Source organism: Dipodomys merriami, unplaced genomic scaffold, assembly GCF_024711535.1.
Source record: "Dipodomys merriami isolate MVZ:Mamm:240054 unplaced genomic scaffold, mDipMer1.0.p SCAF_7, whole genome shotgun sequence".
Classification (NCBI taxonomy): Eukaryota; Metazoa; Chordata; class Mammalia; order Rodentia; family Heteromyidae; genus Dipodomys; species Dipodomys merriami.
Window position 1 is genome coordinate 70035936 of NW_027206290.1, and position 12586 is coordinate 70048521.

General features: G+C 52.4%; 1 protein-coding gene across 4 annotated transcripts in view; it reads right to left on the bottom strand.

Annotated features, from left to right (window-relative positions):
- The window catches only part of Nol4l (nucleolar protein 4 like), a 125366-nt gene that overhangs the window by 63770 nt on the left and 49010 nt on the right, over window positions 1-12586 (bottom strand). For all 4 annotated transcript variants that reach the window (XR_011368730.1, XM_070007039.1, XM_070007041.1 and 1 more), the window contains 2 exons: window positions 10627-10782; window positions 3633-3744 (listed from right to left, as the gene is read on the bottom strand). Coding sequence is in view for 3 of the 4 variants with exons in the window: in XM_070007039.1 (XP_069863140.1) it covers window positions 3633-3744; window positions 10627-10782 (268 nt within the window). In the remaining variant the exon portion in view is untranslated. The remainder of the gene's footprint in view (window positions 1-3632; window positions 3745-10626; window positions 10783-12586) is intronic.

The window sequence follows — 12586 nt, forward strand, 5'->3', positions numbered from 1 at the left end:
TGTGAGAGCCTGCCCTGAGGGACCAGCTTGTTCCCTGAGGAACTGTAATCACTGTTGCTCAAGTCAGGCTTTCTGACTCTGCAACAAAATGTAGTTGTGGCAGAGAAAACAAATATACCCCCAGAGCTGAGCTGGCCCCAGGGCCTAAACTGGTTCTTGCTCTCTCCTCTCCTTGGCCTGGTGGAAGAGGGGTGCGGAATCAGAAGGCCCTGGAATTTCCCATCCTCACACTGTGAGATCCTCCGAGGCCTCCTTTGTTTATGCTCCTGGCGCAGGAGGAGGCCAGGGGACTGTCCAGGCCTCACGTTCTGCTGGGGACAAGCCGCTCTATTTCCTCTCTTTTTGTCTAGCATGAGGCCAGGAAGCATGGCACTCTCTCAGTGGCTCTGCAGAAGTCTCCATCCTGTCCCTTGTCTCCCTCTCTCCCCACCTTCCTGGTTAGGAACAAGAAGATTGCCTCTGGGCTGGGGGGTGGGGAGGGAGGGCTGGCAGTGCTGCGGGGCATCCAGAGGCCAGTACAGTGGAACAGGGTAGGGGTTGGGACTTCCAGCCTCCTGCTGGGTCAGGAGGAGAGAGGAAGATCTGCAGGTTGGTATGGGTGGGGGGGCTAAGGGGGCTGATGCCTTGGCCTCTAAACACACAGGGGAGCCTTTCAGACTCAGGCTGTCCATGGGCAGCTTCTAGAAACCACACAAGTGGTTTCTACTCTACAACCATTTTGTGGACCCTGCATGCTTGCCTGGGTGTGGTGAAGCATTACTTACCCCACCTTGGTGGAGACTGGTTGTGTACATTTAGGTGGGGCCACCCTAGGTCTGGGCACCATGATGCAGCAATGTGGGCCAGTATACCCTGGTATCCACTGAGTACCAGGTGCCTGGCACTATGGGTTCCTTGTTTCACCTGCATCCTTAGGACCAGAGGAAGGCCTTTCTCCCACATTGCTGATGCAAAAGTTCTGCCTTTGTGTCTATGTCCTAGAAGAACCTCAATGAAGGATTTCACCCAATACCTCTCTGGCCTTGGTTTTCTCAGCTTTAAGCCAAGACAGATACCTTCCAGGATTGTGGTAGCTGTTATGAGCAGGATATACTCAGTGAGGTTCCCTGTGTGCCCAAGGACACACAGCAGAGAACAGAGCTGAACGCTGAGGCCTGCTTGGCCTGGGAGTCACATTGATCCATGAGCCACATTGTGCCTGCTTCCTGGGTCCTCTCTCTACAAGGGGAAGGACAGTCCCTACCACTGCCAGGCACATCACTGGAGGTCATGACACTGTGAGGAAGTGTGTCACTCTCATCACAGCCAGGTGCCTGGTCTCAGTCCTGCCAAGAGTGAGCTCCTCACAGAGCCCACCAAGCTGGTTTATATTCTGGCAGCATCTGGCTATATTCTCCCTCCTTCTTTAGTCTGGGATGACACACCACAGGAGTGGCAGCCAGTGAGGAAAGGAAGCAGGCTGTGCTGGGTTCACACTGCCTTCCTGTGCACCCAGCTGAGGAGGAGTAGAGCCCACAGCCCTAGGACCTTGCAGCCTTTGCCAAGGAGCTGGGGGAGGTGTATCAAGATAGAGCTGCAGTTCTCCACTCCCCCCCTCCCTGCAGTCTTGCCCCTGCAGGCAGCAGTTCAGTGTCTGACTCCGCCAGTTGCTATGGAAACAATTAGGACAGAAATGGGAGGAGCAGGCAGCTGGGTGGGCAAGATTCCAGGCAGCTGGAAAGCGTTCCTGGCCCATCTGTGGGCACCAAAGGCTATCTTGGCCCTAGGGCCAGGGGCCCTCAGGCTTCCATGTTATCATAGCAACTATGATAGCCATGCTTACTTCCCAGTTGGGAGCCCTGTGCCAGGCATAGGGGTAAACCTAAAGCCCCACTGGCCCTCTGAGTAGCGATCATTATTCATCCTACCTCATGAGAAATTGAGGATCAGAGAAGTCACTTGCCCAGGATACACAGCAGCTAACTTGTGGCTCATACCCCTAGATTGTGGCCCTGCTCTCAACCCCAGAATGAGCACTGAGAAGGTTCTTGTCCTTCATAATTCAGAAGCTGTCCCATGTACCCCAGCAAGGCAGCCATGGCTTAGCAGCCTCAGGACAGTGAGTTGCTTGCACACATTAGGGACAACAATGAGGAAAGGCCACCTGATGCATGGACTCTGGTGCCCTACTTGTGGTCAGCTTGGTCTGTACATGGTTGGTTTCTACTACTTGAACTACATCTGTATAAATTGCTTATGCTTCTTTCCCACATTCCTTCCATACAGGGGAACACACACACACACACACACACACGCACGCACGCACGCACGCACGCACGCACGCACGCACGCACGCGCGCGCATCCGCATCGTCTGCATGCCTGGTACCCAGGGGGGTCCTCAGTGTGTGGATGTAGGCCCCAAATCCTGATATACAACCCACCTCAGCACCATCTTTCAGGACAAATTATATCAGACCAATCAATGTGCTGGTGCTGCCCTCAGGCACACAGGCCCTTGAAGAAGTACTTGAGGTGAGGGTGTAAGCTGAAGTGGGGTCCCTATTGCTCTCATAGATCGGGCTGGTCAACATGGACATTGTTCCCAGGCACAAATTCATCTGGTCACAGGTGCTATGTACATTTAAAATTCTAATCAGTCCCCTGGATCTACTGCTCAGAGGACTACAAGGGAACATACAAGGGAGAGAATGGACCCTAGAGAGGGCCTAGTCCTAATAGAGTGCTGTGGACCTGACCAGGACACTGGCAGTATGCTCCTCAGAGAGCCTGTGGCTAGGCCCACATATATGTATGGGGAGCATCAGCCAAGATAAAGGCCTGGGTAGCACCGGTGATCAGGGTGACCATTTCCAACAGGAACCTGGGTGGGATGTAGGGCCATGAAAGGCAAGAAGGACTAGGCCATGAAAGGCAGTAGAGTAGCCCGGCGCTTGGTAGCTCATGCCTGTAATCCTAGCTACTCAGGAGGCTGAAACCTGAGGATCTCGGTTAAAGGACAGCCCAGGCAGACAAGTCCATGAGACTCTTATCTCCAATAAACCACTCAGAAAACTGGAAGTGGTGCTGTGGCTTAAGTGGTAGAGCGCTAGCCTTGAGCTGAAGAGCTGAGGGATAGCACCCAGGCCCAGAGTTCAAGCCCCACAACCTACCAAAAAAAAAAAAAAAAAAAGAAAAGAAAAGCAGTAAGGATGGATTATTGGATTCTAAGAGAGAACTTGGTTTAAAAGTTAATGAGAAGCTGGGTGTTGGTGGCTCAGGCCTGTAATCCTAACTAATGAGGAGGCTGAGATCTGAGAATCACGGTTCAAAGCCAGCCCAGGCAGAAAAGTCCATGAGACTCTCATCTCCAATAAACCACTAGAAAGCCGGAAGTGGTGCTGTGGCTCAAGTGGTAGAGTGCTCTCCTTGAGCTGAAAAGCACAGGGATAGTACCCAAGCCCACAGTTCAAGCCCCACAACCAAAAAAAAAAAAAAAATGTTAATGAGGTCCTTTGGGCAGCTCACCACCCTGCACTGGCCTCTGGAAATGGTGACAGCAGCCAGACCTACATTTTTCAGCACTAGAGCCCGGCAAGGGCCAGGTTCCCCAGACCACTCCTGCCTGGGCCCTGCAATACACCTGCCCCTTACCTTTGGGCTCCAGACCATTGGAGTTGAAGTGCATCCTCTTCTGACACTCAGTGCAGCTCATCAGGAAGCGGGTCACAGCCTCTCTAGGGAGGAAGGCGTAGGTCTCTGCGATCTGTGAAGAAAAGAGTTGGTATGTCATATGGTGCCACAGAGTGACTCGGCCACTGGGTCACCAAGCTCTATGCTTTGGTGACAGGTGCTCAAGCCTTTGCCCAACAAGGAAGGACTGTGTGGTGCACAGGACAGTTGACCTCCATCCTTAACTGTGAAATAAAGCCAGTAAGTTTCCAGAAAACCATCTGTTTTTTTAAAAAATAAAGGAGGTTAAAAATTAAAAAAAGCAAGGTATATGAACATTATGTAGTCTTTAGCTCACGTTCTAACCATATTCCTCTAGAAGATTTATTGCTGCTAATAAAAAGTGAACTTACAAACACTTCTCTAGGATAGGATACACAACTTATTCCTTTTTTTTTCTGCCAGAAGAAATTGAATCCAGGACCTTGAACTTGCTAGCCAAAGGCCCTACCACTTGACCCATGCTTCTTTTCAGCCTTCCTTTTTTCTTTGTGCTGGTCCTGTGCTTAAACTCAAGACCTAAGTGCTGTCTCTGAGCTTCTTTAGCTCAAGGCTAGTGCTCTGCCACTTGAGCCACAGCTCCACTTCCAGTTTTTTCTGAGTAGTTTATTGGAGAAAAGAGTCTCATGGACTTTCCTGCCTGGGCTGGGTTTGAACTGCAGTCCTTAGATCTCAGCCTCCTGCGTAGCTAGGATTATAGCATAAGCTACGAGTGCTTGGCTCTCTTTTGATTTTGTTCTTGAGATATGGTCTTACTAACTGCCCAGGCTAGCCTTGAACTGTGATCTTCTTGTCTCTGCCTCTTAAGTTGCTTGGATTACAAGCATGAACTATCACACTCAACCCTAGAGACAGAACCCAAGGTTTATAAGCCTTATCTTGTGATGACTCATAGGTCCAGAACTTTTTTTAGGGAAAACTATGAAAGGTTGGTGCATGGACATCAGTTTTTCACCACTGGAGAGGCTCATAGGTACAGAACATTTTTTAAATGGAGAACTGTGTACAAGGGCATCTATTTTTCCCAATAGAAAGGCTCTTAAGGTACTTTCATATTCCTGGTGATTAAGGCCCAGAGAGGTGAACTAATCCATCCAAGGTCACACAGCCCTTTGAGGCAGTGTTCTAGGTCACACAGCTCCTTAACTAGGGAGGGGGAGGCCAGGAGAAGAGGAAGAAACAGAAAACTAGGAATCATAAAGGGAGGGGAGGGTTTGGATAGATGGATTGGGGAAGGAGAATAATGGAAGGAATAACACTGATCAAAATGCACTGTATGTACAAACTGACATGTTGAATTGAAACTGTAAAAGTATTTATAGATATTTTTTAAGGATTAAAATGCTTTTAAAGAAATAGAAAGAGCCAGGTGCCGGTGGCTCACGCCTGTAATCCTAGTTAATCAGGAGGCTGATCTTAGGATCGAGGTTCAAAGCCAGCCCAGGCAGGAAAGTCGTGAGACTCTTATCTCCAATAAACCACTCAGAAAACTGGAAGTGGTGCTATGGCTCAAGTGCTATGGCTTGCCTTGAACTGAAGAGCTGAGGGACAGCATTCAGGCCCAGAGTTCAAGCCCCATGACTGACAAAGAAAGAACGAAAGAAAGAAAGAAAGAAAGAAAGAAAGAAAGAAAGAAAGAAAGAAAGAAAGAAAGAAAGAAAGAAAGAAAGAAAGGAAGAAAGGAAGGAAGAAAGAGAGAGAGAGAAAGAGAGAAGAGAGAGAAGAGAGAGGGAAGGAGGGAGGGAAGGAGGGAGGGAGGAAGAAAGAGGAGAGGGAGGTAGGGAGGGAGAAAGGAAGGAAGGAAGGAAATAGAAAGATGAGAACATGGGTAAAAGAGTGACTGTGGGCCTAGATATCCAGGCCTTTTCCCTTACTCTGGGTTTTTGGAATGCCCTGGCACAGGTGTGACTGCCCCTGGGGGAAAGGCTCCCTTTGATGTCAGCTTCCCCAGCTGAAGCTGCCTGTCTTTACATGTGGTCCTTCCACTCCTCTCCACTAAGGGGCAGCATCTCCCAAGCAGTCCTGTCCTTACCCAGCCCGGCTGGGAAAGTTAGCCAAGGGCACTGGGGCCCACTATGGACAGCGCTGGGTCCGGCCTCACCTGCAGGCAGCCATGTAGCTGGTTCTTATGAAACCCACTCCATCCTTGCGGTGGGGCTGAGGGTGGGGATGGGATGGGGCAAGGGTTGGGAAAGTATAGAAGGTGAGGCACCCCAGGTTGCAGCCAGCCCTTAGAGGACCACAGGCTAGGATGGGGCTTCCAGATCAGTCCCCCTGTCTGAGTCCCAGAGCCACTCTTGCTGGTTGCAAAGGCAAGTTAATTTTGATGACACAGTTGTTATTTTCTCAGCTGATTTGATGCTCTGCAGAGCAGGCAGGCTCCTTGATGAGTTACCTCCCAAATCCCTTATCTGATAGCCTCCCTTTGGAGGTCAGGGACAAGGGTGAGCCCCAGACTCTCCTTCTGGAGCTGGGACAGGAAAGCCACGATGAGGGGTGCAGATGGTCCTCCTGGGCTTGAGGGCTAAGGTTTGGAGGTGGTAAGCTTTCGTGCCAGGCACATAGATGGCTTCATCCCTAACCTAGAGCAGCTAAAGTTCCTCTTGGCGCCTGCTGGGCAGAAAGGCTGATGTCTGCAGGAGCCAGCTAGTGAGCATGCAAGAAGGTAGGGCACAGGCTGGACAGAGCAAGGGTTGTGGCTGACTCTGCCCAACAGATGATCCCCGGTCTCCCCTGAGATGTGGCTCCTCAGGTCAGGCCTCAGCAGAGCTGAGTGGGCTTAAGGAGGAGGATGCACAGTCAGCGGGGAAGAGCAGGGGAGGCTCTGCCGGAGGAGCTTGTTCATCTCCTGCCATGGGCAGAGACACTTTTTTTTTTTTCTTTTTTAGTCCCTGAGCTTTTGTGCTCAAAGGTAGCACTCTCCCACTTTGAGCCACTGCATCACTTCCGGTTTTCTGGTGGTTAATTGGAGATAAGTCTCATGGACTTTCCTGCCCAAGCTGGCTTTGAACTGCAATCCTTGAATCTCAGCCTCCTGAGTGGCTAGGATTACAGGCATGAGCCACCATTGCCCGGTTTAGAGACACTTTTTGAAAGGTTCAAGGAGCGTCCCCTGGCCTACACACAGGTAAGCAGGGCTCTTCTTGCCACCTGAACTACAGAGAGCACCACATTCATAGGCTTTAGCAGAGCCCCAGCAGTGGGCCAGGGCTGGCTGAAATGCCACAGGAAAGGAGAACACAGGACAGAGGTTGGCCCTGAATCTCAGCGAGGGGTGGAAGGGCCAGTGCAGAACCCTGCCTGCACAGCTGCAAGGTCTGTAGCCTGGCTTTGAGCTCCTTGAAAAGTTAGTAGAACACAGACCAGCCTAGCTCTACAATGCTGCAGGGTAAAGGAGGTTGCTCTCCCCAACCCCAACCCTAAAAGCAGGTAGCTTTTGATTCACCCTCAAGGTTTGCCCAGGACCAGAAATGGGGTCTCTATTTCTGTTTGCAGACAGGGATTCCTCAGGTCATAAGACTGTGAACTGAGGTGAAACCAGAAGGGTGACCCTTATGGGTGCTTACATAAAACAATGATTTTTAGATGGTTCTAGAACTGCAGATCCTGTTCTAGAAACAGACTCCCATGTACATGCCAAAAGCATGAAGCAGACAGAGGTGGATGCATGTTCCAAGGGGGCACCTCCAAGCCCCCATCTCTAACCAGCTGCCCTAGGCTGCCTACAGTCTTGCTCTTTCTCTGGTCCTTCTGCCTGGACAGACACCCATGTATGAATTTGCCTTTTCCATTTTTCTTAGTAGTAAAAACAGAGGGATTTTGCTGGCAGGGAGAGCAGGAGCTATTTGCAGAGTCGCTGACTTGCAAGGCCCCGTTTTCACTCCCAACTCGGAGAACGACAAAGACAGATGAGGCCAATTGGGGGGATTTGCACCACTTTACAAGATCCTCCTTCCGCCCTGTGGGTGGATTAGCACATGGTGGGCCTGGAGCAGCTGCTGACCACATCTGGCCCCAACTCTAAAGTGGTCTGGGTAGCCAGGTCTGGGCTCTGGAAGCTGATCTGGCCTCAGTACCCTGGGAGAGAAAAAGGAAGCAAAAGAACCACTCCAACCCAGATGGCTGCAGAAACTGGAAATGCAGGAATGCTCCTTGAGAAAGAAACAGCCTTCTGTGGGCTCAAGGGGACTTTAAGGGACCACCTGGAACCTTCTCCAGACTTGGCACTGGTGAGGCCATTGAGATTCTAGGGCAGGACTTGCCCTGCATTATCTGATATACATATCATCTAGTGCTGGCTCAAATACATCCAGGCTTAGAGAGCTCATTACCTGCCCTTTCTGATCTATTGCTGGATAGCAGTAGGTGCAAGATAGTTTTTTTTCCTACTTCAGAGTGGCCTGAGCAAATCTGCACACCTCACTACACGAGCCATACCCAGGGCCTGTAAGAATTCTGGACAGCCTCTGTGCCCTAAAGTCTGAGGCAGTCCCAGGATTCAGCTTTGGCAAAACACAAGGGGACAAATCCAAAATCGCCTCAGCCAAGGGCTTGACGCAACCCCTGTGGTGCCAGGCTGTGCCTCTCTGCAACCATCAGCATGGGTTTTCCTTGGGGGCTCTTTCAACAGGCAGGGATGGGATGGCGGGGTGGGGGTGGGGTCCTTCTATCTGCTGTGAGGCTGAGCTTGGCCTGGGTGGAAAAAATATGGGAGCAGATGAAAAGAGCGGGACAAAACCATTCTGGCACCATCCCTGCCCCTGAAAAAGGAAAAGGGTGCATGAGAAGGGTGACAGATGGAGAAGAGGAGGGGAAGGGTGAGGAGGCATACAGGGAAGAGGGAGGGTGCCGGCCTCCACAGCCTCACACCCTCTGCGGGGGGTGGGGGGTGCTGGCCTGCTCGACTTGGCCTTGGCTCCGCTGCTGAAATTCCAGCTCTGTGTGCAGCCCAGCTGGCTTGATGCCAGTCATGTGCCAGCTCCAGGCTGGGCAACAGGAAGTGGGGCATGCGCCGGGCATATGGATGAGAAGTCAGGAAGTACAGAGCAAAGGGCTGGATATCCACTTGACCCAGGGACACAGGCATTGTCAGGATCAGCCAGGCACTGCCCTGTCTTCTCCGTGGTATAGAGGCTGCAGATCCCAACCAAGTTAAGCCTGTGGGTAATACTCAGTGTCCAGCACTGAGGGACAGGGAAATCACGTGGATGGGCCAGCCCAAGCCCATCCACCCAGAAGACAGCAAGAGGCTGGGTTCACTAGCTGACCACAGGAGGTTTATGGACAGGCAGGATGTGTAGTGGCCAGCTGTCTGCCTCTGAAACACCAGCCTAGTGACCTCAGGCAGGCAGGCTGGCTCTCTGAGCATGTTTCCTCAGCTTAAAAATGGGTTAAGAGCAGAACTTGCTTCACACATGCAGCCTGCACTCAGGCAAAGCTCAGCACTGTATGCTGAAGTGCTAAGGGCAGAGCCTGACACATGCCCTGTGCCCAGCACTGTGGTAGGCTTAGTGCCGAGAAAACATGCTGAGACTCATCAGTCCTGAGGGACTTTGTCTTCTTCTATGGCCCTCAAGTGGAAATACTCCAGACTCTAACCCCAAACCACTTAGCACACACTAAGTAGCAGGAGAGGCAGAGAGATGGGGTGCCTCCCCCCACTGCCCTCAGCCTAGCCTCATGCCACTCTAAGACCCCTGGCATGGGGTCCATCTTTAATACCCATTCAGGGAAATGGACATCATCTGAGGACCAGGACTACCAAGTTGTTAGCTCTTCTAAGAATCAGGCATGTAATGACATTATAGACTTTCAGCCACCTCTGCTACAGTTTGAGGCTGTCCACACCCAGAACTTGGGACAAGGGTGGGAGGTTCACATCACCTTAGGTGATCATCTTAGGTGGAGAAGTCTGGTCACAGAGGGCAGGGTTCTAGGATTCTGGGGAGTAAGCAGGAAGGAAGGTGAAGACACCTGCTGCCATTCCGGTGCTGTATGACCTTGGACAAGTGGTTCAGGTCTCTGGATCTGTTTCCTTAACTGGCAAATGGGACCCCAGTGCCTTGGTTACAGGACAGCTGTGAGGCCTGGCTTCATGGGCTCAGAGCTGAGCATGAACCACAGTGACAGATTCAGATGTGGGGCAGACCGTGGGGGAAGGGGAGGGAAGGGGAGGGAAGGAGGAAGACACACATTGGACAAAGCTTCTAAACTTTCTTCTAAGCAGATACCACCTTCTCCACAAAGTCCCCAAGTCTCTACAAGGCCTGGGGCTGGCAGAGCCTCTGTTGAACACCTCAGATACTTGGGTTCTTGTTCTCTCAAAGCTGGTCTTGGACTTATGTCTGCTTTTGTGTATCTTGCTTTGGCCTTTAGCCTCCAGACCCCAAACTTCCTGGAGGGCTGGGACATGGGCCCTCTGATATCCCCTGGGGAAGCCCAGGCATACTGAACAGGACTCAGGGAAACTGGATAAGCTCCTACACAGGAAGCGCTCTCGGACAGGCCTGGCATGACACACATGCCATGCCATAGAGACACAGGCTCCTAGGTTCCTACTATCTGTGGCTCCCCTGCACCCCCACAAGGTAGGGGGCTTGCAAGTGACAGATGAGATGGGGGGGGTTGAAGCAGAAACTGAGAAGAGGAGGATGTCCTCCCTGCTAGGGCCCACTCCTTCCCTCCTCCTCCGCCCTTCAACCTGCTTCTCCTTTGTACTCCAACCAACCGCAGAGCCCGCCCCTCACCCCCTCAGCCATCTCTGGCTGCCATGCCCTTACCCCGTGCCCCCCTGGGTCCCCAAAGGCCGCTTCATCACGCCTCAGCTCCCTGCCCCGCCCCCGCCCAACATGTGCTGAGCCCATGGCCTCCTGCCAAGGCCTGGGGCTGCGAGTGGAGGCAGAGACAGAAATCTCACCGCTCGGTAGGTTTTCTTCTGCCCAGCGTGCTTGGGGGCTTTGCCTGGCTCTGCGGAGCTCTCCACATGCATCGAGTAGATGATGTCAAAGAAATCTTCCACCACAGCAACCCGCTTCAGAGAGATGCCCTCGGGCTCCGACAGGCCATCTGCCCCCTGCGACAGAGTGGACAAGCTGTGTTAGTGTCAGGGCTGATGGCGGGTGAGAGCTGTACCCTGGGGCCCAGCCATGGGTGGAGGGCAGGGACCATGCGGCTCCCTGGCCCAGCATGGCCTCCAATAGTGGGGTTGGGGGCTGGGGAAGGGAGGGAGCCAGGGCACCCGGGGAGGGGGTATCAGAGTCAGGGCTGCTACTAAATCTACCAACAACAATGGGCAAAGAACTACGGCAACGCAAGTACAAATTAAAAACCAAGAGGCTCGGTGTTCACAATTCTAGACAGATTGTGCCAGACTCAGGCGGGAGCTCTCAAATCACAGGCTGTGCCAAGACCATCCTGGAAGTCTCTGGGGAGGGGAGAGTGCTAAATAGATGCAGCCCCATCAGGAGCTCACCAATTAGCAGTAACCTTTCACTGTGGTCCTGGGCTGAGGTCCCAGGAGACTAGCTCCCATCACCTGGGTGGCTCCTGCCTCCACCCTGAGGCCTTTCTGAAGGGCCCGCCCCACTCCAGCAGCTGAGCGCCAGCCACAGCACCAGGGCTCTTTGTGTAGGGAGATGTTAAAAAAAAAAAATCAGGCAGAAGACCATGTGGAGGTGGCAGGGCTGGGAGCGGGGTAGCCATGGGCACTGACCCTCTGATCAGGCTAGCATGAGTGCTGTCAGCTGGCTGACAGAGATAGGTCCTCCATAGCAAAGAGCTGTAGGCTTGTACCTGCTTTCCCTCATCCAGGGACAGGGAAGGCTTCAGGAGAAACTCCAGGCCTGAAGCTTTGCTCCATGAAACACAGTTCATGATCCATGGGGCCCACAGACTCAGACATCCTGGAATTTCAACTATCATCTCCCTACAGGGAGGGAGCTGGGGAGATCAAGGGCAAGCCATGGGGTAGGGACTTGGGTTTCTCTAAAAGTGCTGAGACACAGCTCCAAGGCAATTCATTCACAGAGGATGTCCTCTCCAGGTGACTTCTGTGCAGGTATGGGCTTTATCTGTTGGCTTACAGCTGTCTCCGGCACCTCTGACACACAGTAGGTGCTTGCTAACTACTAAATTCAAGATCAGTTGTACGTAGCAGCTGGGTAGGACTGCTCAGACACTCAGCTCCATCACTTAAGTGGCTGTGTAACCCTAAGCAGTTATTCTGCTTCCCTGAGCCCTGCGCTCTTCATCTATAAAAGGGGGGATAAAGAAACTTTCTGTGAACATTGGGTGGGTGGGTGGGTGGGAATGAATGAGATATGAGGTCAGTGGTTTACACCAAACCTGGCCCTCGGGGAACATTCTGTAAACATCGTTAGTAAGAAGTGCTTGCAGTTGGCGAGTCTCCCCAGGTGTGATGGGGCTGAGCATCACATAACCCCAAGGGGCTGTTAGGGTTGGAGCCTGCCTGGGGGACAAGGCTGGAGGGAAGCAGAGGTGGCTTAGGACTTCAGACTTTATGGTCCTGGTAGAATCCAGGTCCTGCTGGCAGGGACACTGGCTCAAAACATGTTTTGGCCACGGACAGGCAGTGATGACTGAGCAGGACTATCTCTGCGTTGGCCTGCTTGAAAGCAGAGAGCAGATGGAGAAGAAAGGGCAGCTGTGGGTGAGGGTGGGGGTGGGGTTCTGAGGCCTGCAGCATACCAGCCAGGCAACCCTGGGCCATGACCTCAACAGCCTGTACAAGGCCCTCTAGCCAGGGGCATCCTTCCTGGTTGGGAGCTGTGCCAATGAGGACCCTCAGAGAAGAAGTTGTCTCTGCACATATGCATGTCTATGTGTGCATGCATGGGTGTAGGAAAGCTGTCTGCTGC